Raw genomic sequence first — 21,746 nt, 5'->3', positions numbered from 1 at the left:
AATGCAATCGGCAGTGTTGCAGTGCAAATAAATTAGTGCTAGAAGCAATATTAACACAGTGACTGCAGTGAAGCAGGCAATCAGGAGGAGAAATTTGGAACTGGAAGTAGCGGTAGCAGATGACCTTCCCATGATCCTCTGCACTGATTCTGGAAACGCACCTCACCCATTCCTGGAGTCGTTTTGAGTGCAATTTTACCATTTTTATGCACACAAGGGTAGGGAAAAGAAGGGCTTGCTATGAGTAAAACCTCGATAATTCGAAGGATTTCTGCGGTCCCGTAATTAAATTTGACCAGATAATTCAAAGCGACGGCACCCACCAGCCCGGTTAATTCGAAGATCTGAGGTGCTGTGCGGGGATGCTCAATTTTGCTGCAGGCTAATGAAGTGACGGCCCCTCGGAGCTACGCCACATTGCGATGCCGATTAGTAAGGCTGGTGCTCGATATGTGAAGCGCCCCGTACTGTCAGCATATGCGGACAGCCAAAGTGCCTGCCTGAAGTGGTGGGAAGAAGCGCTTCTCTGCGATGCGGGCATTGATGTTTCATAGCAACGTAATCTCTCAGTGCTTCGTCAAGGCATGGCCAGACTGGAGCCAGTGTTGCTCGCCGCTCTTCTCCAGCCTGGCGAGGGTCAAGGCAGCACCTGTAGCGGGGCACTGAAGCGTCCCGCAACGTGACCATTCTTGCCACATGCCCAGAACAAGTTGCAATGACCGCCTGCACCGGTTCTTTGAATAGTGTGCCACAGTTAGATGGTTACGTTGACCTTTCTTCAAGAGGCATTCATCCTCATTAAAGTTCGGGGTCGACACATACGCAGAGACGACCTATTTTCAAGGTCCAAGGTACGAGCGCCACATAGTATGTGCCCCATGCCAGTGCCCATTCCCTGTAGGATGCCTAGAGTTCCTTGTATCAAGAAAGGTCATTAATTTGTATGAAAATCAGTTCTGGTGAAGAAAATGCAAATTGCGCACCATTTACCCAGCTCGTTTGCGCTTACAGTCGCTTCCTCGGAAGAGTGGTAGGTAGCGTGAGGACAAACTTCTGATTCCAGTGATCGCCAAAGCATGCGTTGCGCAAAAGTCCAAAAGTACAGGACCGACTGCTCTTAAATATGTCACTAGTGAGTTGGGCTGCACGTGAGTGTAGAGGCAGGGTGGAACGCAGCTTTTTCTCTTTTGATTGCACATATGAAGGTTAAGTTCACAAGCGCCGCGATGCTATCCCATGGGAAACTATAAAACAAACTGCGCTGGCAGGACAATTGAACGGCAGGGGAGTATATTTGGAGCCAATTTTTTTTTTTTTTTTTTTTTGGTCAGCAAGGGCTACGAGCTGGAAATTCGTCCAGTAAATGTACGGCGTTCCCGCAACAAAATTTTTTGCCTGGGCACATTTTTGGCTATGATTGGTTAATTTTAGAACTTGGCTAATTGAAGTATCTTTTTGCAGTCGCAATGACTTGGAGGTAACAAGGTTTTACTGTGCATGATGGAAGCCAGCAGTCAGTGAAACCAAGGAGCATGGGGGATGTGTTTCTTTTTCCTATTTGTGGCGTTCATCAAAGAAATATTCTTTCAGGATATTCTTTTTGTTTTGACTGGAATCAACTATTTTTTTCACCTAAGTAGTATATTCAGGCCTCAAGAAAGGGAATTTGTTAGTTTTCGAGCGTGGAAGACCAGCAGGTCAGTTTGTACAACAATGTGGAGAATTCCGCAAAAAGTGTCAGATTGGTTAGAAATAATAACATCGAAATGTTCTCGTGTGTCAGGTAAACACCATAGGGATCGTGGAATCACTTTGTGTTTCAAAGATGCGCATTGCGGTTGAAATTGGGTAAAAGCAATCGATCTTTTCACTCGCGGCAAAATCTGTCTGCGCAAAAACGGCCGACAAAGTGCTACCTAGCTCACTCTTATGTGAAATATTACTTACTGCATTCGCTACATGGTACAAAAAAAAAAAACTTATTTGCAACAGCAAGGGTGCTCAATATGACTGAAACAATGAAACCACTGCCGGGTGCTCCAGTCTCTCAGGAAAAGCTGTAAGTTTGCGGCTTACACAATTGTGTACAAAGCACCTGAAAGGAATAATATTAATAGGGTAATGACCTGAAGATGTTTGATTAGACAGCAGAAGAAAAACCACCGCATCCCTGCTATTACTTCTCCCCCCCCCCCCCACAGCCTGTTTGGGGAGCTGGAGCTGTACCTGGTGCGGTGGGTGCAGCAGCAGGCCTGCTATGTGGCACCGGACTACCGGACTGAGCTGGGCGCCTGCCATGCGGACCCGGCCGCCTACGAGTGCTGCCTGCCCCTGGGCCACTTCTTCCAGCCACCCGCCCACCACCTGTGAGCACTGTTCCACTGGGGGATCGACCCGTTCCTCTTATTTACTCACTTAAGAGTCGTACCCTCAAAAAAGGGCATTACATAAGGGATGGAGAGGCAGTACGTAAAATGCATAAATATACTCCAGTGAACCAGCCTGAAAAACACGGTAACAAGGTACCCATGTGGGCTACTTGGTGTAGTACATCAGACATAGCTTCACCGGCGAAAGTACAACACACCAGGAGAAGAAGAACAGTGTTGTCCCAGCGTTGCCTTGTGTTCTTCTTCTCCTGGTGTCTCGTACTTTCGCTGGTGAACTTATGTCTGATGTAAAAACACAGACTAAGAGAGAAGAGGACAAAACAAAAAAGTCTATAAAGCGAAAGCAGCACATTCGTAGTCTCGAGGTATGTGCACGCAGGAGAGGCGGAGCAAACCAGCGAAAACCACAGCGCTGGTGTTACCCATTAATGCCAAGCCACAAATGTAGGTTCCCCACTACCGTCCCCAGCTCTCCAGGTATGAAAGGCTCCAGACACTTTCCCCTGTGTTAACTTATCACAATGACAAATTGAAATGTGAGCATCATGGAACAGCGCTTTCACGCTGATTTCATTTTCTTTGTACTCCTTCCTTCTGTCCACATGTGGCACAAGGCATTGTTGTTGTGTGGTCCTGGAGCATCTAGTGTGGGGCATGAGGCAGATAAGAGTAGAAAGGCAGTTAGTAGGTTGGGGCAACTAAAAAGAAAGAAAAATGATAGCCCCTGCCTGCTCCACTTACGTGCAGCAAACTTAATTCAGTTATAAAATAAAAGAATAAGCCCATTGGGCAATGTTAAGTTTTGCTACCCAAAGGTGGAAAAGAAAATAAAAGGGGGGGGGGGGGGGGGGGGGCCGGCATAGCAACCAACATCTAGGGGAGCGGGCCCGAGGAAACTCCCCTGATCTCCCCTGGGAAGTAGCAGTAAGGATGGGATGCAAGGTTGCCAGGAAACAGCTTATGGGAATCTGAACTTTAATATGGACAGCAAGTTTTCTGCTCTGATCTTTCATTGTCCGGATCATGAGAGGAAAATAGCTACAAGAATAAGAATGGAGTGGAGCGCATTTGGCAGGGTCTCTCAGATCATGAATGGCAGTTTACCAATATCCCTCAAAAGAAAAGTACACAGCAGCTGTATCTTACCGGTACTCACCTATGGGGCAGAAACGTGGAGGCTAACACAGAGGGCACAGCTTAAGTTAAGAACAATGCAGCAAGCTATGGAAAGAAAAATGATAGGTGTAACGTTAAGAGATCGGAAGAGGGCGGTGTGGGTGAGGGAACAAACGCGGGTTAATGACATCCTAGTTGAAATCAAGAGGAAGAAGTGGGCTTGGGCAGGGCATGTAATGCGAACGCAAGATAACCGCTGGTCCTTAAGGGTAACGGAGTGGATTCCAGGAGAAGGCAAGCGTAGCAGGGGGCAGCAGAAAATTAGGTGGGCGGATGAGATTAAGAGGTTTGCGGGGATACAGTGGCCGCAAATGGCAGAGGACAGGGTTGATTGGAGAGACATGGGAGAGGCCCTTGCCCTGCAGTGGGTGTAGTCAGGCTGATGATGATGATGATTGCAAAGCCTGCACTTCATCTTTAAAACTGAAGAAGAGGCCGGTGGCATATACAGCGCGTCCGAACTTGTGCAGTGGAGGGCCGCACCAGAGTCACAAAAGGTGTGCCTGTGAGCATGAGGCCGAAAGGGCAGAAAATTGAGCAGCGTGCAACTCTCCCATGGCTTTCACTTTTTTGCAACCTTGCAAATTCACACTTGAGCAAAATGGTGGTTTGAGCTAGTCTGTACATCTTCACAATTTCACGAGCGCTGCGACGAGGAACAAAGACAGAGAAGACAGAGCGCCTGTCCTTCCTTCTCTGCCTTTGTTCCTCGTCGCAGCGCTGGTGAAGTTGTGGAAATTCACACTTGCGAGTCACGGAGGTTGGGCGGTTGTTTAGATCGAAAAGTGAGTCACCAGCACAGCCGCACATGCATTGGCCGATTTTTCAGCCTTCCAGCCCCGCGTTCGCAAACTGTCAAGCCAACGAGCGCACTTTTTAGCCATATCCTGTTTCAATAATGCACCAGCATCGACTTTGTGCATGGTTTCAGTCTCCTCTTGAAGCTTTATCGGTGCAGCGCATACGACGAGGACGAGATGAGATCTCACAGCGCTGAACTCACAACTGTCGTCTATTGAGGCTCTGCCTCTGTTTAAATGCAGTGGCGGACAGTCTCAAAAGAAGGGAAGAAAACACACACACACAGATAAAATGACATAACAGGCATGACCGGAACTCTGCACGAGACGACACTGGCACGTGGCAAGCTGTGGGCATTTCCTTATCGGTGGCTCAGAAAACGCATTTCTTTTTCACACAGAGCAATTGATGCGGTGCTTACGCATTTGTTTTGGTGTTTCTGAACTAGGCACCCATGAACAAGGCACCCGTTGCGGTGCCAAAACGTCAATGTGTTTATGTTTTGTATATTTTTCTTTTCCTCTGAGACCTCGGCGAGTGCTGTTTTCTTCAATATGCTGAATTTCCTTCGCCAGACGGGTTTACGCTGAATCCTCAACTATATAAACCGTTTCGTTATAACGAGGTTCGACTGTACTGCCTGCTGCAATTTTTGCATACCAAGAGGCCTCACAAGCATCTGAACTGTCCCTTCAGCAAGGCCTGTCATTTAGCCAACATGGTAACGTCAGCTGTGAAGACATGCAGTGTTCACTATGAGAGCGCAACCTTGCTTGTGGAGGCTTTCTATCACACACACGCACACACACACGCATGCATGCACACACACACATACAGTCCTGTTGTCAGAGCTCCCATCAAAAGATAAATGTTATCATGGCAGCACAGCATCTTGGTGCACTGCAAAGTCTGCATTGCAAACACTGATGATGGCAATGAGGTGGTGTTATGTGCAGAGGCAAGTGACAGTCAGGCAGCCTCACGTGTGTATTGCTTCACCAAATCGAAGTCATTGCCCCCCCTTTTTTTTTCTGGCCTTGAAAATGTGGGCCACATTACAGTCGAGGGGGCCTTATAATTGAGTAAATATGGTACAATGCAAAAAAAAAAACAAAAAAGTCAGATTAAATACTAGTGTCTGAGTGGATGAGTTCTTGATATTTAGATATGTATGCCAAGCTTTTCACCTATGGGGCAGAAACGTAGAGGCTAACAAAGACGGTTCAGCGTAGGTTAAGGACAACGCAGCGAGCTGTGGAAAGAAAAGTGATAGGTGTAACGTTAAGAGGGCGGAGTGGGTGAGGGAACAAATGCGGGTTAATGACATCCTAGTTGAAATCAAGAGGAAGAAGTGGGCTTGGGCAGGGCATGTAATGCGAAGGCAAAGTAACCGTTGGTCCTTAAGGGTAACGGAGTGGATTCCAAGAGAAGGCAAGTGTAGCAGGGGTCGGCAGAAAGTTAGGTGGGCGGATGAGATTAAGAAGTTTGTGGGAATACAGTGGCCACAACTGGCGAAGGACAGGGTCAACTGGAGAGACATGGGAGAGAGGCCTTTACCCTGCAGTGGGTGTAGTCAGGCTGATGATGATGATGCTGCATTCCTCAGTTGAAAAAGGCAGAAGTGATCAAAGTGCAATTGACCTCTCCCGGTGTACATTGTCAGCACATGTATTTCTGGTCCAATGGGAAAAAAACATGTGGCTTACCAAGGAGGCTGTAACCGGAAGTAGAAAGGCTGGGACATGTACCGAAACTAGGCATGTGCAAATAGTGTTTTTTTTTTTTATTTGAAGCGAGTTTCAACTGAATAGCAGTTTTCCTCGAATAATTTTGAATTGATTATTTGAAATACTCTGGCACACAAAGAAAGGTTGAATGGCACAATAAGCATTTTCGTAATCACGTATTTTCGGAGAACACAAGGCTATTACATGAAAAAAAACGGCAGAACGCACTGATCATTGAATATGTGTCAACTTTCTTCAAAAATGGCGACAGGAAATTGGGGCAGCCGACCTCGTGCAGTATCTGTTGGGCGTGAGACCTATGTGGACGGCCTGCAATAGTACATTTTGATTGCAATTGCGTCGTTGTGCAGCTGTTGCTTTGAAAGGAGCATAGACACCGAATTTTTGGGTTTGTGTTTTCTTCTTTGTAATGATGTTTTAGGCATTATTATACATGGATTACTACATGGTATTCTCCTTTGACGGCTAAATAATTTATAACTGAATTTCTTTCTTGTTTTGTTTCGGTTTCAACAGCTTAAGGATGTCTGTAACGTCAGTGTGGTTATAGGTCACGGGGGGCATGAAAAAACTGAAATATAATTGCTGCTTCTGCATTCATTGTCATTCCATCTCTTGAGAAAGGCTGGCCTCAGGACCGTAGTAATTAAAATAGTGAAGAAGCGAATATATCAGAGTTTTCCATGTCTCACGTGACATATAACCATACTTTGATGTCACAACCATCGTTCGGCTGTTGAAACCAAAACAACATGACAGAAAAATTCGATTATACATTATTTAGCAGTCGTAGGCGAATACGGCATGGTGTTTCATGCATAGTAGTGTCTTCCACATCATTGTAGAGAAGGAAAAATGCCATCAAAATTAGGCGTCTATACTCCTGTAAGTGGTGATTCCACGACACCTAGCACTGCCTCGCATACGGTATTGGAAGAAAGGGACACTCGTCTCCATAGGTTTCCTCTTCATGCCCATATCGTCATGTTTGTTTAGTGAATTTCACGTAGAGAAGCGTGGCTGCAGTCACCTCAGACTTGTGTCGGGGAAGTCAAGGCAGGTTAGAGAGATTTAAGCATAGGGAGCATGTGCAGTGCACCCTGAGTACGCCGCAAGGCACTGGCAAGCTGTTTGCACGCTCGCCCCATTGGAACCAGTCAGCACGTGGAAGTGCATCTCGCTGGCTAAATCTTTCTACTGATGCTGTGCTGGCTACAGAGTGTGCGCAATGCGGGTAGCGCAGCCACCTGGCAGATCTGGGTGCTGCTGGGCTCGCATCTGCGTGTTGCCGTGAGCTTGCGCAAACCAGCACATGCACACGGGCAAGCAGGCACGCAGTGCCTAGGAAGCGTTCATGGTGTCAGGACTCGGAGGAGGCACTCCAAACAACAAGCAGCAAGAGTTACGAAGCGTTATTCACTCGAGATGGATACTGCGAAATTTGGAATACTAAACATTCAGGCGTATGCATTGTGTGCCTGCTCACCAGTGTGCCGGAGTCGAAGCTCAAACCGACTCCGGCATACCAGCGAGCTGGCACACAGTGCGAACGCCTAGGAAGCGTTCATAGTGTCAGAACTCGAAGGAGGCACTCCAAACCACAAGCAGCAAGAGTTACGAAGCGTTATTCACTCGAGACAGGTACTGCGAAATTTGGAATACTAAACATTCAGGCATATGCACTGTGTGCCTGCTCACCAGTGTGCCGGAGTCGAAGCTCAAACCGACTCCGGCATACCGGCGAGCTGGCACACAGTGCGAACGCCTAGGAAGCGTTCATAGTGTCAGAACTCGGAGGAGGCACTCCAAACCACAAGCAGCAAGAGTTACGAAGCGTTATTCACTCGAGACAGGTACTGCGAAATTTGGAATACTAAACATTCAGGCGTATGCACTGTGTGCCTGCTCACCAGTGTGCCGGAGTCGAAGCTCAAACCGACTCCAGCATACCGGCGAGCTGGCACACAGTGCGAATGCCTAGGAAGCGTTCATGGTGTCAGAACTCGGAGGAGGCACTCCAAACCACAAGCAGCAAGAGTTACGAAGCGTTATTCACTCGAGACAGGTACTGCGAAATTTGGAATACTAAACATTCAGGCGTATGCACTGTGTGCCTGCTCACCAGTGTGCCGGAGTCGAAGCTCAAACCGACTCCGGCATCGAGCTGGCACACAGTGCGAACGCCTAGGAAGCGTTCATAGTGTCAGAACTCGGAGGAGGCACTCCAAACCACAAGCAGCAAGAGTTACGAAGCGTTATTCACTCGAGACAGGTACTGCGAAATTTGGAATACTAAACATTCAGGCGTATGCACTGTGTGCCTGCTCACCAGTGTGCCGGAGTCGAAGCTCAAACCGACTCCGGCATACCGGCGAGCTGGCACACAGTGCGAACGCCTAGGAAGCGTTCATAGTGTCAGAACTCGGAGGAGGCACTCCAAACCACAAGCAGCAAGAGTTACGAAGCGTTATTCACTCGAGACAGGTACTGCGAAATTTGGAATACTAAACATTCAGGCGTATGCACTGTGTGCCTGCTCACCAGTGTGCCGGAGTCGAAGCTCAAACCGACTCCGGCATACCGGCGAGCTGGCACACAGTGCGAACGCCTAGGAAGCGTTCATAGTGTCAGAACTCGGAGGAGGCACTCCAAACCACAAGCAGCAAGAGTTACGAAGCGTTATTCACTCGAGACAGGTACTGCGAAATTTGGAATACTAAACATTCAGGCGTATGCACTGTGTGCCTGCTCACCAGTGTGCCGGAGTCGAAGCTCAAACCGACTCCGGCATACCGGCGAGCTGGCACACAGTGCGAATGCCTAGGAAGCGTTCATGGTGTCAGAACTCGGAGGAGGCACTCCAAACCACAAGCAGCAAGAGTTACGAAGCGTCATTCACTCGAGACGGGTACTGCGAAATTTGGAATACTAAACATTCAGGCGTTCACACTGTGTGCCAGCTCGCCGGTGCGCCAGAGTCGGTTTCATGGTGTCAGGACTCGGTGGAGACACTCCAAATTGCACACAGCAAGAGTTACGAAGCGTTATTCACTCAGACGGATACTGTGAAATTTCAAATACCAAACATTCAAATCGAATACTGAATAATTTATTATTCATGCATGGCTAACCAAAACATCTTTAATGGTAGAAAAACGTCGGCGGAGGACTGCTCGTCACAAGCACAACCAGTTCAGAAGTGAAAGTGGACAATTTTGCCCCTTTGACGTCATTTACAGCAGGGTAAAGCCAACTGGCTCCACTTCCAACTGATATCCAATTCATCATCATCATTATTTATTCAAGCCATACACAACGCCCGTGGCGCACCGCGAGCGCAGAAAGGGCTTCTTCCCTATGACTCTGCCCATTCGAAGATAGTCAAGAGAGCTATTGTTAGCTCATGCCTGGGATCTTCTCTGACGAAGTCATGCCCGCATGCAATGCACACTAGCTTCCATAATCAGATAAAAAGGCTGCTTTCAGCCGGCTTCCCCTGCGAGGTCATCTCAGCTGTGGCCGAGAACCTTCTTCGGAAGGTAAAAAAAGGAAACCGCGCCAACAACGAGGAGCGATTACCACGAAGAAAGACTACGGTCGTCCCGTATATACACAAGGTGGCCCACAACATAAAAAAAGTGGCGAATAGGCATGGCGTCCCTGTGGTGTTTTCGGCGCCACGCAAGCTCGCCGTGTTGTGCCCAAGGATCAGCGCGGAAGGCGCTCGACGAAGAGCATGCGAGATAAAGCATGCGGCACAATTTGTGAAATGCACCACGGGCGTTGTGTATCTCATCCCGCTCAAGTGTGGTCGCGTGTATGTGGGCCAGACAGGACGCTGCGTGAATGAACGCGCAGGGGAGCATCAGCGTTCAATTAGGAACAAAGAAGGAGCTAATTTGCCTGCTCATTGCATTGCATGCAACGGTTGTGAGCCACTGCTAAAAAGTATCAGAATTCTGGGCAAGAGCAAGGACAAAGTTTCCCGTGAACTTCTAGAGGCATATCATATCAAGGCAAGAGGTGATAACTGTGTGAGTGACACATCCGTTTCACTGTACAACGCGGAAAAGAATTTTTTGGAGCGTTTCTGATGGTTTGTCGCGCAGGGTTTGATTTGCCTCCTTATCCTCTCCTTCCCCTCTTTGTAGGCACGTGTGCACACTGCCTATAAAGCGGCTCTGAATCTAATAAACACCAGTTGATAGTTTGCACTCTTGCAGTCTCTCTCGTGTGTTTTCCTGTGTGTGTCTTTTGTGCGCAATTCTTACCTACAACATGTTTTTAGCCATACGTTGTTACTTTCAGTTAGTTTTTATTCTTTCCACAATTCCTTTTCGTCATTTTTTATCGGTTTTACCCTTGTTACCTGCTATGGATGTTTTATCGGTTTTTATGGCTCTTTACACCTTGTGACATTAACTGTTTAAGTCATCATGTATTTTTTTGTTACCATCCCCTTGAGATTCTGCTGACTTTTTAGCCTTTTCACCCTGTTATGTTTTTATCGCTTTTATGGCTCTTTACACCATGTGACATTAACTCTGTATAGTCATTGAGTGTAGTTTTCATTTTGTTACCATCCCTTTTGAGATTCAGTTCGCTGTTAGCTTTACCACCCTGTTTTGTTTTTATCGCTTTTATGGCTCTTTGCACCATGTGACGTTGACTGCATCTGACTATCTTTGCCACTGCCTTCCTATATATTGCGCGAGTTTCGCTCAATAAATTCAGTTGTCAGTCAGCGCTCTTTCCTGTCACTTCCTCGTTTCGCCTTCGGGCTTCTTCTTTCGCGCTGTTTTCACCAATTTAAGAAGACTGTTTTTACTGGCGTCACAGTAACAACACGAAGAGGGCTGTTGTATTGCAGGGAGGCTCGCCTGGACCTGGGCCGCTTCCAGTGCCCCGAGGGGTTGTTCCGGCCCGAGCTGTGGGGGCTGGACTGCCCCGGACTGGGGAAGCTGCTCCAGCGAGCGCTGCAGGAGTGCTCGCTTGACGTGCGCCGCCAGATGGCGCGCTCCGTCTTCCTCTCGGGCGGACTCTCCCTGCTGCCAGGGCTGCCCCAACGGCTGCAGACCGAGCTGGACGCCCTCACCCCAGAGTCACTGCAGCCCAAGGTGGGTTGGATGGCATTGCGTTTGGCTGTGCCATCATGAAACAGGAGACTCCTTTCAGCTGGAAAAGTACTTTCTTCAGCTAAATTTCCAGCTGGATTTTGAAGAGAATGTAGCTGGAGCTACTCCAGCTCGAAAATCTCCAGGTGACACAAACTGCAAGTGTTAATTTTCTAGCTCAAAGCAAGAGCTATTCCAGCTGAACAAAATTTCCAGTCCAATAATCCAGCTGGAAACAGATATCATACCAGCTGGAATTGATGTAACAATAGCGCAAAAGGAAGACGAGGGATGGAAAGGAAACGACAGCTTGTTATAGCATTGCAGACAAGCACCGTTTCCTTTCCGTCCCTCGTGTTCCCTGTGCGCTGTTGTTACATCATGAACGTTATCCAACTTGCCCAACTTTCGCCCCAGCTGGAATTGAAGGTTTTCATCTGGTAAGGCATGATTTGCAGTTCAGTAATTGAGCTGGAAATGTGAGGTTTTTTTTCACCTGGGATGCATTGAAGAAGATAAAGCTTGTCGCTGGCTTCTTGAGCGCAGGCTTCCCAAGAGCGCAAGCCAGTTTTCCTCATTGTTGCTGCCTTGTGGCCCCCGACATGCACACAGTACAGTTGAGCCCATTTATAATGGCCCCATTTGTAACGAACGCTCGCATAGTGCGAATAATGACGATGGATGAAAATTGGAGATGGTGCTGAAAGTGACCGGTCCGGTTGCCAGTTACCAGTCATAACGGATGGTGGGCAAAGGGCTTCAAGCGTGACATGTGGATGATCTTGATGCTACAACAGCGATAGTCAGCAACAGGAGCAGTAGGAGCGATGTGACGGGGGATGTCTGTACGAGCTCTGTGTTGCAGACCAATAAGGTGGCTCAGTCACGTAACCCTGGCAGGTGCATCATGTGTGGCCAGTGTAAAACCTCGTCACCAGGGGAGAAAGTGTTTCTGAGAGGCCTGGCTGCAAGCGCTCAGGTTCTTGGCAGTGGGCGGTAAAGGAAGTCTATGGGTATTGGAAACTGTCGCATTTTATACCGTTCCTTCTGGATGTGGAGTCGAGTTTGGGCACTGTGTTCGATGGTGAGGAAACACGAGCCCAAGACAGCACCGCTTGCTTCTGGGGCCATAGAGATACGAAGGTTCAAAAAACGCCCATTTTTGTGCCCTTTCAAGATATACGGTCTGCACGGTTGGTAAAACAATTTTATGGGAGTACTTGGAACTTTTTGGCAGTATAGAAAATGAGCCATACGAATGTATACTTCAACTTTTGGAAAACCAAATTCTTGGTCATTGTTTTTTTGCTTGAAAGCCACATCCCCCCCCTTATCCGCTTAAGGGCTCATAAAGGGAAAAAAAGGTACCAAAATGGCTCATTTTTTTTTTTGTTATGATGTGAAATGCTTCAGTATCATGTTGTAGACACAAAAATATCTGTGAAAACATTTTATGGCGGAGAATAATGTTTTATTCACCATTATATACTCCTGAAACTTAGAAAAAAACGGTTGGTTTTCAATAACAGCACACAAAATGCACTACTGATCCATTGATTCCTCTCCAAACTAAGGGAGCCCTCAGAACACGGCACTCCGCACAGGGCCTTCTTCACACTACAGAGGTCTCACTGAAATATTGTTGAGGTCTATGCGACACCATTCACGGGAGCTGGCAGTTTTCTCATCGAGGCTTTCTTCGTCTTCAGGCTTGCTGTGGTTTAGAGTCTCATCACAATCTTCTTACTTGAAGTAAAAGTCAACATCCTCATCACTTCTCCACTATCATCTGATGGGTACCATTCTTCCACACTATAACACCACATAGATAGTGCCATGTTTTGGTAACAGGATGAGTGTCAGCACACAAGGAACACCTTCTGCCATCTGGTGTGAAAACTTGCATTCAATAAAAGCGCCGAGAACAGGTACTGCCATCTGTATTAAATAAAAGTCCGTCATATGATGAGCACAGCTTGACACGTGATGAGGTGAGCTTGTCATAAGTGAAAAAGTGGTGATTGCCTGTGACGAGCTGAGGTTGTCATGAACCTTTATGAGCTTAAAGGTGCACTGAAGAGGAATCTGAACTCCACTTTTTGTCATGGGAACTCGGTCTACACGTTCAGAGCATTCTTAGAAACTTCGAATCATTGCCCTGTGCAGCCGATTTCCCTCATATAAATAGGATTAATGTCCGGCTCCCACCTTTTTTTTTTTAATTCCCGCACACGGTGGGAGGAGTTGACCAACGCATGGAGCGCCTTTCAGGCAGTTGCGTGTCAGCTTTGCTTTTGCTTTTATTTAGTTTTTTAGGTTTCCGTGAATAAATAGATCTAGTCAGAGACTGCATAGCTGCAAATTAGGCCCACGGAAATAAAAATGCGCGTGGACTCTTTCCTTTTGCTGATCGTTGCATATCTCTCCGCTGATGGCAGAGCAGCAAGCCCCCACGGGACTGGGCGAAAGGTTGACCGACTCCTCCCACCGTCTGTGGAGAATTAAAAAAGAAAAGGCGAGAGCCAGGCGTTTAATCTGACCTAAATTAGGGAAAGCGGCCAGACAGGGCAATAATTTGAAGTTTTTAAGAATGCTCCGAACATGTAGATCGGGTTCCAGCGGCAAAAATATGAGTTCAGATTCCTCCTCAGTGCACTTTTAAGGTAATAACTGAAGGAACGAAACTCTGTTTTGCACTCTTGGTGAGGGTTGCCTGTCTATCCAGGTGCACGCGTCACCTTACCGGGCCCACATGGCCTTCCTGGGTGCCAGCACCATGGCTTCGACCTCAGCCTTCGAGGAAGTCTGTGTGACACCACGCGAGTGGAAGCAGAAAGGTCCGGCCAGCCTCAGCCGATGGCACCTGTGACCTGGAGAACCTCGGCTGTCCTTGGATATAGCTCGCCCATGTGTGACAGTGTTCAGCGATGGCAGTCTGACAGCATCCACGGATGGTAGCTTCAACAGTGACCGCCATTGGTCCAGCAGGGATGGGAGTCTGTGCCCTGAGAGTGTTCGGGAAGGAGCGCTTGACTTGATGTTCTCTGGCTGGCACGCAGCCATCTGCAGTGTGCAGAGAGGGATCCAGCTGGGAAAGGCTGCCTGGGGAGAAGTGTCGCAAAGGTGCATTGCAGCGATTGGTCTGGTGCAGCCAGGTCATCAGCAGAGGATGGCCACTGTTCAAGCTGAATCTGTTCACTGTCATCTAAGACCATTCTTGGCACCTGAAGGAAAAGCTTTATTCTTCAGATCTGGCAGCCTTCGCACAAAAAATGTCTCCCAATCTGATTTTTGCTGGGACTGCCAAATGAGGCTGTTTGCATTTTGGAGCTGCACGGCTCAAAGTACTGCACATTTCCAGTTTGGCTCGATCATTCCCACAGTTGTTTTCTAATACCCATCAGTGAGGGCAGTGTCACCTCAGCTGTGTTCTGCCATGACTGGCAACAAAGAAACCTTTCGAGCCAGCCAGCTTTTGCCACTGTCCGTAAATGAAGTAAGGGCAGCGGATCCAGTCAAACAGGAAGGGTTGAATCACCTCACACTTAAATAGTACCGTGCTTCGTTTTTTTTTTTAAGGGTGGAGTGTAAATTTCATACTTTCTGGGACCACGCAGTGTTCATGCACGGGTGGAATTGTCAGCCAAGTGCGTAGCTGGTGTAACCAGTTTCATTCTTCATGACTATGTGAGGGGATACGCGAGAGGCTATATTCGTGGTGGTAGCTATGCTCGCGTCTAAAAAATTAAGAGGCGCGTATTTTTTTTAAGCTCTTTGCTGACACCATGTGTAGTCATTGTCGGAAAGAAGAAAGTACATTTGACTAGCATGTGTACAATATATAAAGTTAGTAAACGTGTATGTAAAGGTTACAACCAACGTTTTCTCCTGCAAGCAAGCTACATTTAGCAAATGGCTATTTCAGTCTTGCTGCACAGTCACGGCAGTGGTTTCAGGCTGCTGTCAGGAATGGTGTTAATGAATATGAGGTCAGAGACGAGATGTTTATTTTCCCGAAAGTGCCTGGAGCGTCTTCTTGGCTAAAAGCCGCTCATGATGATGATGATCACGATGGCCTTTCTCTCTTCTGGAAATGTGCACAGGTGGGAATCTCATTTTGTTGGTGCACGCCCTTGTCGTCATTCTGAGGATGCTTGCGTCTAGAGCTGCACTCGAGTCCTGGTGAAGTTGTAAATTTTTTTGTGTTTCCAATATTCTGCCTGTGACCGTTGTGCGCTTTGGTGAGTTTTAAGCATATTTTGCTAATATTCTAAGTGAAGAAAAGATTTTTTCATATTAAACACATGCCACTTTGTACAGATGCCACTGACAAGGCCTAATCCCAGTGTCTTTTTTGTCTTGTAGTACTTTCACCTAATTTATAGTTTTGTTTAATAATGTCTCTTTCGGTCCCCTTCCGAGGTCAGAACAGTTGTCCGTTGTTATGGGTTTGGAGCCTGTCTCCCCGTATAGTAGTGCCCGCACTTGCGGCCAGTGAAAACCAAAATTTCAAGATGCGTTGTGAGGCAAGTTAGTTCATATTGCATTAGAAAGATGGGATGTGCATGGAACATTCACAAGAAAGAAGACGGGTGATTGTTCCTTGACTGATTCTTGTGATTGTTCCATGTGCGCATCCCATCTTTCTAATGCAAAATTTCAAGGATCCAACCTTGTGGATAGGTACTGTGCAAGTTATGTTATATCAGCTCGAATGTTGCAGTGACTGCCAAATATATTGTTAGAGCTGTGGAATTCAGCAAGCATTTCTAGTATCAAGTAGTGCAACTGCATTGGTATATGGCGCACTCTCCAAGGCTCAAAGGTGCAGCTACTTTCCTTGAAAGCACGAGCTGATGGGCGAGTTGGTTGTACATGATATGATTGAAACAGCGCAAGGCCGAAGGCCAAAAAGAGAGCAGAGGAAAGGAGGAAAAGGACAACACAGCGCTGAACTAGCAACTGACATTTATTTAGCACGCTGCGCGTATAAATACATTCAGGCACCAAAATAGAAAACCACGCATAGAGCAATTCATGCACCAGGATCCCTGCAAGCAAACACAAACTAAGAAATGCGATTCAGGAAGCGAAGTTCTTTTTGTGATAAAGACACTGATGCAGCACTTACACATGTATCACCATACTTCTTGATATTCGAAGCCTCGATAATTTCCCCGCAAAGCTGATCTTTGTTCCTAGCAACAACTCGGCAAAAATTAAACTGTGGGGTGCAATCACAATCACGGCAATGCATGCTAAGGTTACGAGACTCTTTGTTATCTACATTGTTGCGGTGCTGCCTGAGCCTATCATTTAAGCACTGTCCAGTCTGGCCAATATAAAACCTATTACAAGTGAGAGGAATGGAATACACGACATTTTTTTGACACTTCACAAATTTGCATTCATGGTTTTTGGGGCAATCGGGGGAAGTTTTCCCTGGGTTGTTGACACGCGTACACAAGCTAGATAACTTAACGGGGGCCGAAAAAACAACATCCACTCCGACTCTTTTACCAACACTTTTCAAATTATGTGATATCTTGTGGATATAGGGAATGGCTGCTACTCGCTTACTTGTTTGACGTTCAGAACTGGCGGAGCATTTCAGTTTCTTCAACAAAACTTCGGCCACAGAAGAAAGCACGTGAAGCGGATAGCCACTAGCAGTAAGCCTCTCTACCTGGTTACTAAAGCTGCGTTCGGTTAGATGTAGACAGGATTTTGTAAGTGCACTCCTGAAGCTTGACATGACAATTCCTCTTTTAACAAGCTTCGAGTGCGCGGAACTGTAAGGTAGCAACGGTTTATTGGCCCTAGGCTCGAAGGACCAGCACACACTGCAAGGTGAAAACTTCAAGCTCAAGTCTAGAAATCTAATTGTGTCCTCTACAGGAACTTCATGAGTTACGTCCAAAGGGGCAAGAACAGCGGAAAATACACCACAAACTTTGGACACTTCCCTACTAAAAGCTTCGCGGTCACAAGTCAGTAAAACAAGATAGTCATCCACAAATCGACGAACTGCCGCAACAGCTGTGCCATTTAAGCGGTTACTTAATTCTCTGTCATGCATTGCTAAAAAGAAATCACTCAAAATTGGGGCAATGCAGGAACCTATGCAAATGCCCTTCTTCTGGATAAAAATTCGACCTTCCCACTCTGTATACGTGGATTCAAGGTAGGCTAATAACATTTCTAAAAAGCTCTCGACCGACATGCCGGCTGCGTTTTGAAAGCGAATGGCACCATAATTATCAATTACGTCCCTAATGCACAGAAGGAGACTGTCATGCGGAATGGAGTAGTACAAGTCCTTTACGTCAATAGAAAAAGCACACAGTTGCTTGTCATGGTAGTAGTCTAGAGTGCTAATCACGTCAAGGGAATTCTTAACCTGGAAGGGATCGTCAACTGGTAGTTGTGTTAGTTTTTCTTTCAGAAACTGTCCTAAACATTTTTGCCAAGAGCCTTTCTCGGAAACAATGACACGGAACGGCACGTCAGTTTTATGTGTCTTAACAGTAAAAAACATACTCAAGCTGGCTATTTTACAGGTATTTATCGAGGTAAACAGCTTGTCTAAGTTATTCTGTTTACACAACTTCTTGACCTTGCATTTAGACTTCGAAAGACTTGTTTTTCTCCCCTCCCTACACACCGACAGGACGGCATCCATTGCTTTTTTGTTGAAACTATCCTTAGAGAGAACGACAAAACCCCCTTCCTTATCTGCAGTCAACAGGACCAAAGAATTGTCACGGTCCTGTTGACTGCAGATAAGGAAGGGGGTTTTGTCGTTCTCTCTAAGGATAGTTTCAACAAAAAAGCAATGGATGCCGTCCTGTCGGTGTGTAGGGAGGGGAGAAAAACAAGTCTTTCGAAGTCTAAATGCAAGGTCAAGAAGTTGTGTAAACAGAATAACTTAGACAAGCTGTTTACCTCGATAAATACCTGTAAAATAGCCAGCTTGAGTATGTTTTTTACTGTTAAGACACATAAAACTGACGTGCCGTTCCGTGTCATTGTTTCCGAGAAAGGCTCTTGGCAAAAATGTTTAGGACAGTTTCTGAAAGAAAAACTAACACAACTACCAGTTGACGATCCCTTCCAGGTTAAGAATTCCCTTGACGTGATTAGCACTCTAGACTACTACCATGACAAGCAACTGTGTGCTTTTTCTATTGACGTAAAGGACTTGTACTACTCCATTCCGCATGACAGTCTCCTTCTGTGCATTAGGGACGTAATTGATAATTATGGTGCCATTCGCTTTCAAAACGCAGCCGGCATGTCGGTCGAGAGCTTTTTAGAAATGTTATTAGCCTACCTTGAATCCACGTATACAGAGTGGGAAGGTCGAATTTTTATCCAGAAGAAGGGCATTTGCATAGGTTCCTGCATTGCCCCAATTTTGAGTGATTTCTTTTTAGCAATGCATGACAGAGAATTAAGTAACCGCTTAAATGGCACAGCTGTTGCGGCAGTTCGTCGATTTGTGGATGACTATCTTGTTTTACTGACTTGTGACCGCGAAGCTTTTAGTAGGGAAGTGTCCAAAGTTTGTGGTGTATTTTCCGCTGTTCTTGCCCCTTTGGACGTAACTCATGAAGTTCCTGTAGAGGACACAATTAGATTTCTAGACTTGAGCTTGAAGTTTTCACCTTGCAGTGTGTGCTGGTCCTTCGAGCCTAGGGCCAATAAACCGTTGCTACCTTACAGTTCCGCGCACTCGAAGCTTGTTAAAAGAGGAATTGTCATGTCAAGCTTCAGGAGTGCACTTACAAAATCCTGTCTACATCTAACCGAACGCAGCTTTAGTAACCAGGTAGAGAGGCTTACTGCTAGTGGCTATCCGCTTCACGTGCTTTCTTCTGTGGCCGAAGTTTTGTTGAAGAAACTGAAATGCTCCGCCAGTTCTGAACGTCAAACAAGTAAGCGAGTAGCAGCCATTCCCTATATCCACAAGATATCACATAATTTGAAAAGTGTTGGTAAAAGAGTCGGAGTGGATGTTGTTTTTTCGGCCCCCGTTAAGTTATCTAGCTTGTGTACGCGTGTCAACAACCCAGGGAAAACTTCCCCCGATTGCCCCAAAAACCATGAATGCAAATTTGTGAAGTGTCAAAAAAATGTCGTGTATTCCATTCCTCTCACTTGTAATAGGTTTTATATTGGCCAGACTGGACAGTGCTTAAATGATAGGCTCAGGCAGCACCGCAACAATGTAGATAACAAAGAGTCTCGTAACCTTAGCATGCATTGCCGTGATTGTGATTGCACCCCACAGTTTAATTTTTGCCGAGTTGTTGCTAGGAACAAAGATCAGCTTTGCCGGGAAATTATCGAGGCTTCGAATATCAAGAAGTATGGTGATACATGTGTAAGTGCTGCATCAGTGTCTTTATCACAAAAAGAACTTCGCTTCCTGAATCGCATTTCTTAGTTTGTGTTTGCTTGCAGGGATCCTGGTGCATGAATTGCTCTATGCGTGGTTTTCTATTTTGGTGCCTGAATGTATTTATACGCGCAGCGTGCTAAATAAATGTCAGTTGCTAGTTCAGCGCTGTGTTGTCCTTTTCCTCCTTTCCTCTGCTCTCTTTTTTGGCCTTCGGCCTTGCGCTGTTTCAATCATATCAGCTACTTTCCTGTGCCTTTCTGTTGGAGGGTTGCAAATTAAGTGCCTGAGAGCTTGGTCTTAGCCCAGCACCATCCCATTGGGCATTACAGACGTCCAAGGGGCCGATTTGGATGCTGCGCTTCGAAGCACAGTTGTGTTCCCAATCAGAGCCACTTTCAAAAACAGTTTTCACTACTGTTGCATGTGCCTTTCTTTGCCGTGTGTTTGGTGGCACTTTTCCAAGAACGGCGTCGTTTGAGGGACATGCGAGAACCACAGTTCTCTACATTAGGGAATGCCTTCGCAGTGCGTTTGCTCTGTTCAGCCTGTACATAGACTTGGCAGCAACTGTCGCGTGTTGCACAAATAAACGCACGCGGTAGAATGCTTCTCCCAGCTAAATGGGCGCATTGTTCGAGCTGAAATTTCGCTCAGATGTGGCATTTTGTCGACAGAATTGTTTCGTCCTACATCTGTTTGGGTTACTTACCTGATTCGAACAGAATAAGTTGGATATTCACATCGTCTGCGGCTACGACGAAGAAAAAATAAGCCGCTCTGTCAGCGATGGCATTGGTGGCGCCATCTTGTTTGTTGGTCGTAAAGATTCAGCAGAGGAGGGGGTTCGGAAGGTTTTGAAGGCGCTCTGTCAACTGGTTTTTTAATGGTCACAAAAAACTTACTTTTGCCAAACCCAAGTTTTCAGCAAACTAAGTTTTCTGTGACCATTAAAAAACCAGTTGAAAGAGCGTCTTCAAACCTCCCGAATCCCCCTCCTTTGCTGAATCTTTATGACCAACAAACGAGATGGCGCCGCCGGTGCGATCGCTGACAGAGCGGCTTATTTTTTCTTCGTCGTCGCCGCAGACGATGTGAATATCCAACTTATTCTGTTCGAATCAGGTAAGTACCCCAAGCAAACGTGGTATGAAACAATTCTGCTGACCAAATGCCACTCATCTGCGAAATTTCAGGTCGAACAATGCGATCGTTTAGCTGAGAGGAGCATTTTATGGTGTACGTTTATTTCCGCAACACGCGATAGTATGTCATCATGTGCCAGTGACAAGATGATGGTTCTAGACAGTCTGATTTCTGGCTGCCTCAGCATGCTCTCTGTGTTGTGGTTCATAGTGTAGTGACCAGAGTTAGTCAGAATATCAGGAAACTGGTTCTTCCACATTCCTTATTGAACCAAGTGCCAGAACGCTGGTTCTTCGGTGCCTTTGTGGTTGGTTCTTGTGTGCGTGTATCTGAGATGACATATCACTGAGTTTTATTTGACCTCAAGTAAGGAGGCTCAAATCTTTAAATTGGCAAGCTAAGTGTCTTCCCAATGCAATCTCGAGTTGTCAGTTTTCACTAATCTGATTTTAGAGCAGCTAAATTTGTGGAGTCTTTTTGCTAAGAATATTAGTGTTTTACCATTACCATTTTATTCCATAACCTAACCTAAACTTGGCCTCTTCATTACCAGGTGCTGATGGGAGATTTTATTTAATGATTATTGTGATTCATATCTGTTTCATTGTATGTGGCAGCTGTTTCACATGTGCTTTTTTTCTCCTCATGATGAAGAGTGTCCTTTTGTTCGTGTTGGTGTTTTAGCGGAGTGCTGTTTTTTTTTTCTTGAGTTGCAAAGTCCCTTTTTACAATCATGTTAACAATTGACGCGTCTCTAATCTTGCCTTGTCATGCCGATTATGTCAGAGCACTGACATTTTGGTGTTGAGTAATACCTGAATAAAAAAAGTGTTTGCAGAAATTGCCTATGTTTCCCAAGGACTGCAGCAGCCATTTGTAATGGGTCTAGCCACAGCAGTGCAGTGTGAAGTTTCTTGGGTTCCAGTCACTTCTGCAGCTGGAAAATGCAAGTTTAAAAATGTTTGCGTCT

The 21,746-nt window shown here is 46.3% G+C and overlaps 1 protein-coding gene across 4 annotated transcripts in view; it reads left to right on the top strand.

The window, feature by feature from the left end:
• Positions 1-16,132, top strand: part of LOC149337810 (uncharacterized) — a 309,160-nt gene extending 293,028 nt beyond the window's left edge. For all 4 annotated transcript variants that reach the window (XM_089553537.1, XM_089553541.1, XM_089553539.1 and 1 more), the window contains 3 exons: positions 2,202-2,366; positions 10,986-11,232; positions 13,955-16,132. In XM_089553537.1, the coding sequence (XP_089409663.1) occupies positions 2,202-2,366; positions 10,986-11,232; positions 13,955-14,098 (556 nt within the window). In that variant the 3' untranslated portion in view covers positions 14,099-16,132. The remainder of the gene's footprint in view (positions 1-2,201; positions 2,367-10,985; positions 11,233-13,954) is intronic.
• Positions 16,133-21,746: the final 5,614 nt, after the last annotated feature.

This window comes from Amblyomma mixtum, chromosome 7 (genome assembly GCF_055824585.1).
Source record: "Amblyomma mixtum isolate Tamu chromosome 7, ASM5582458v1, whole genome shotgun sequence".
NCBI lineage: Eukaryota > Metazoa > Arthropoda > Arachnida > Ixodida > Ixodidae > Amblyomma > Amblyomma mixtum.
Note: the sequence above shows the minus strand (reverse complement) of the source record. Positions and strands in the feature narration are given on the sequence as shown.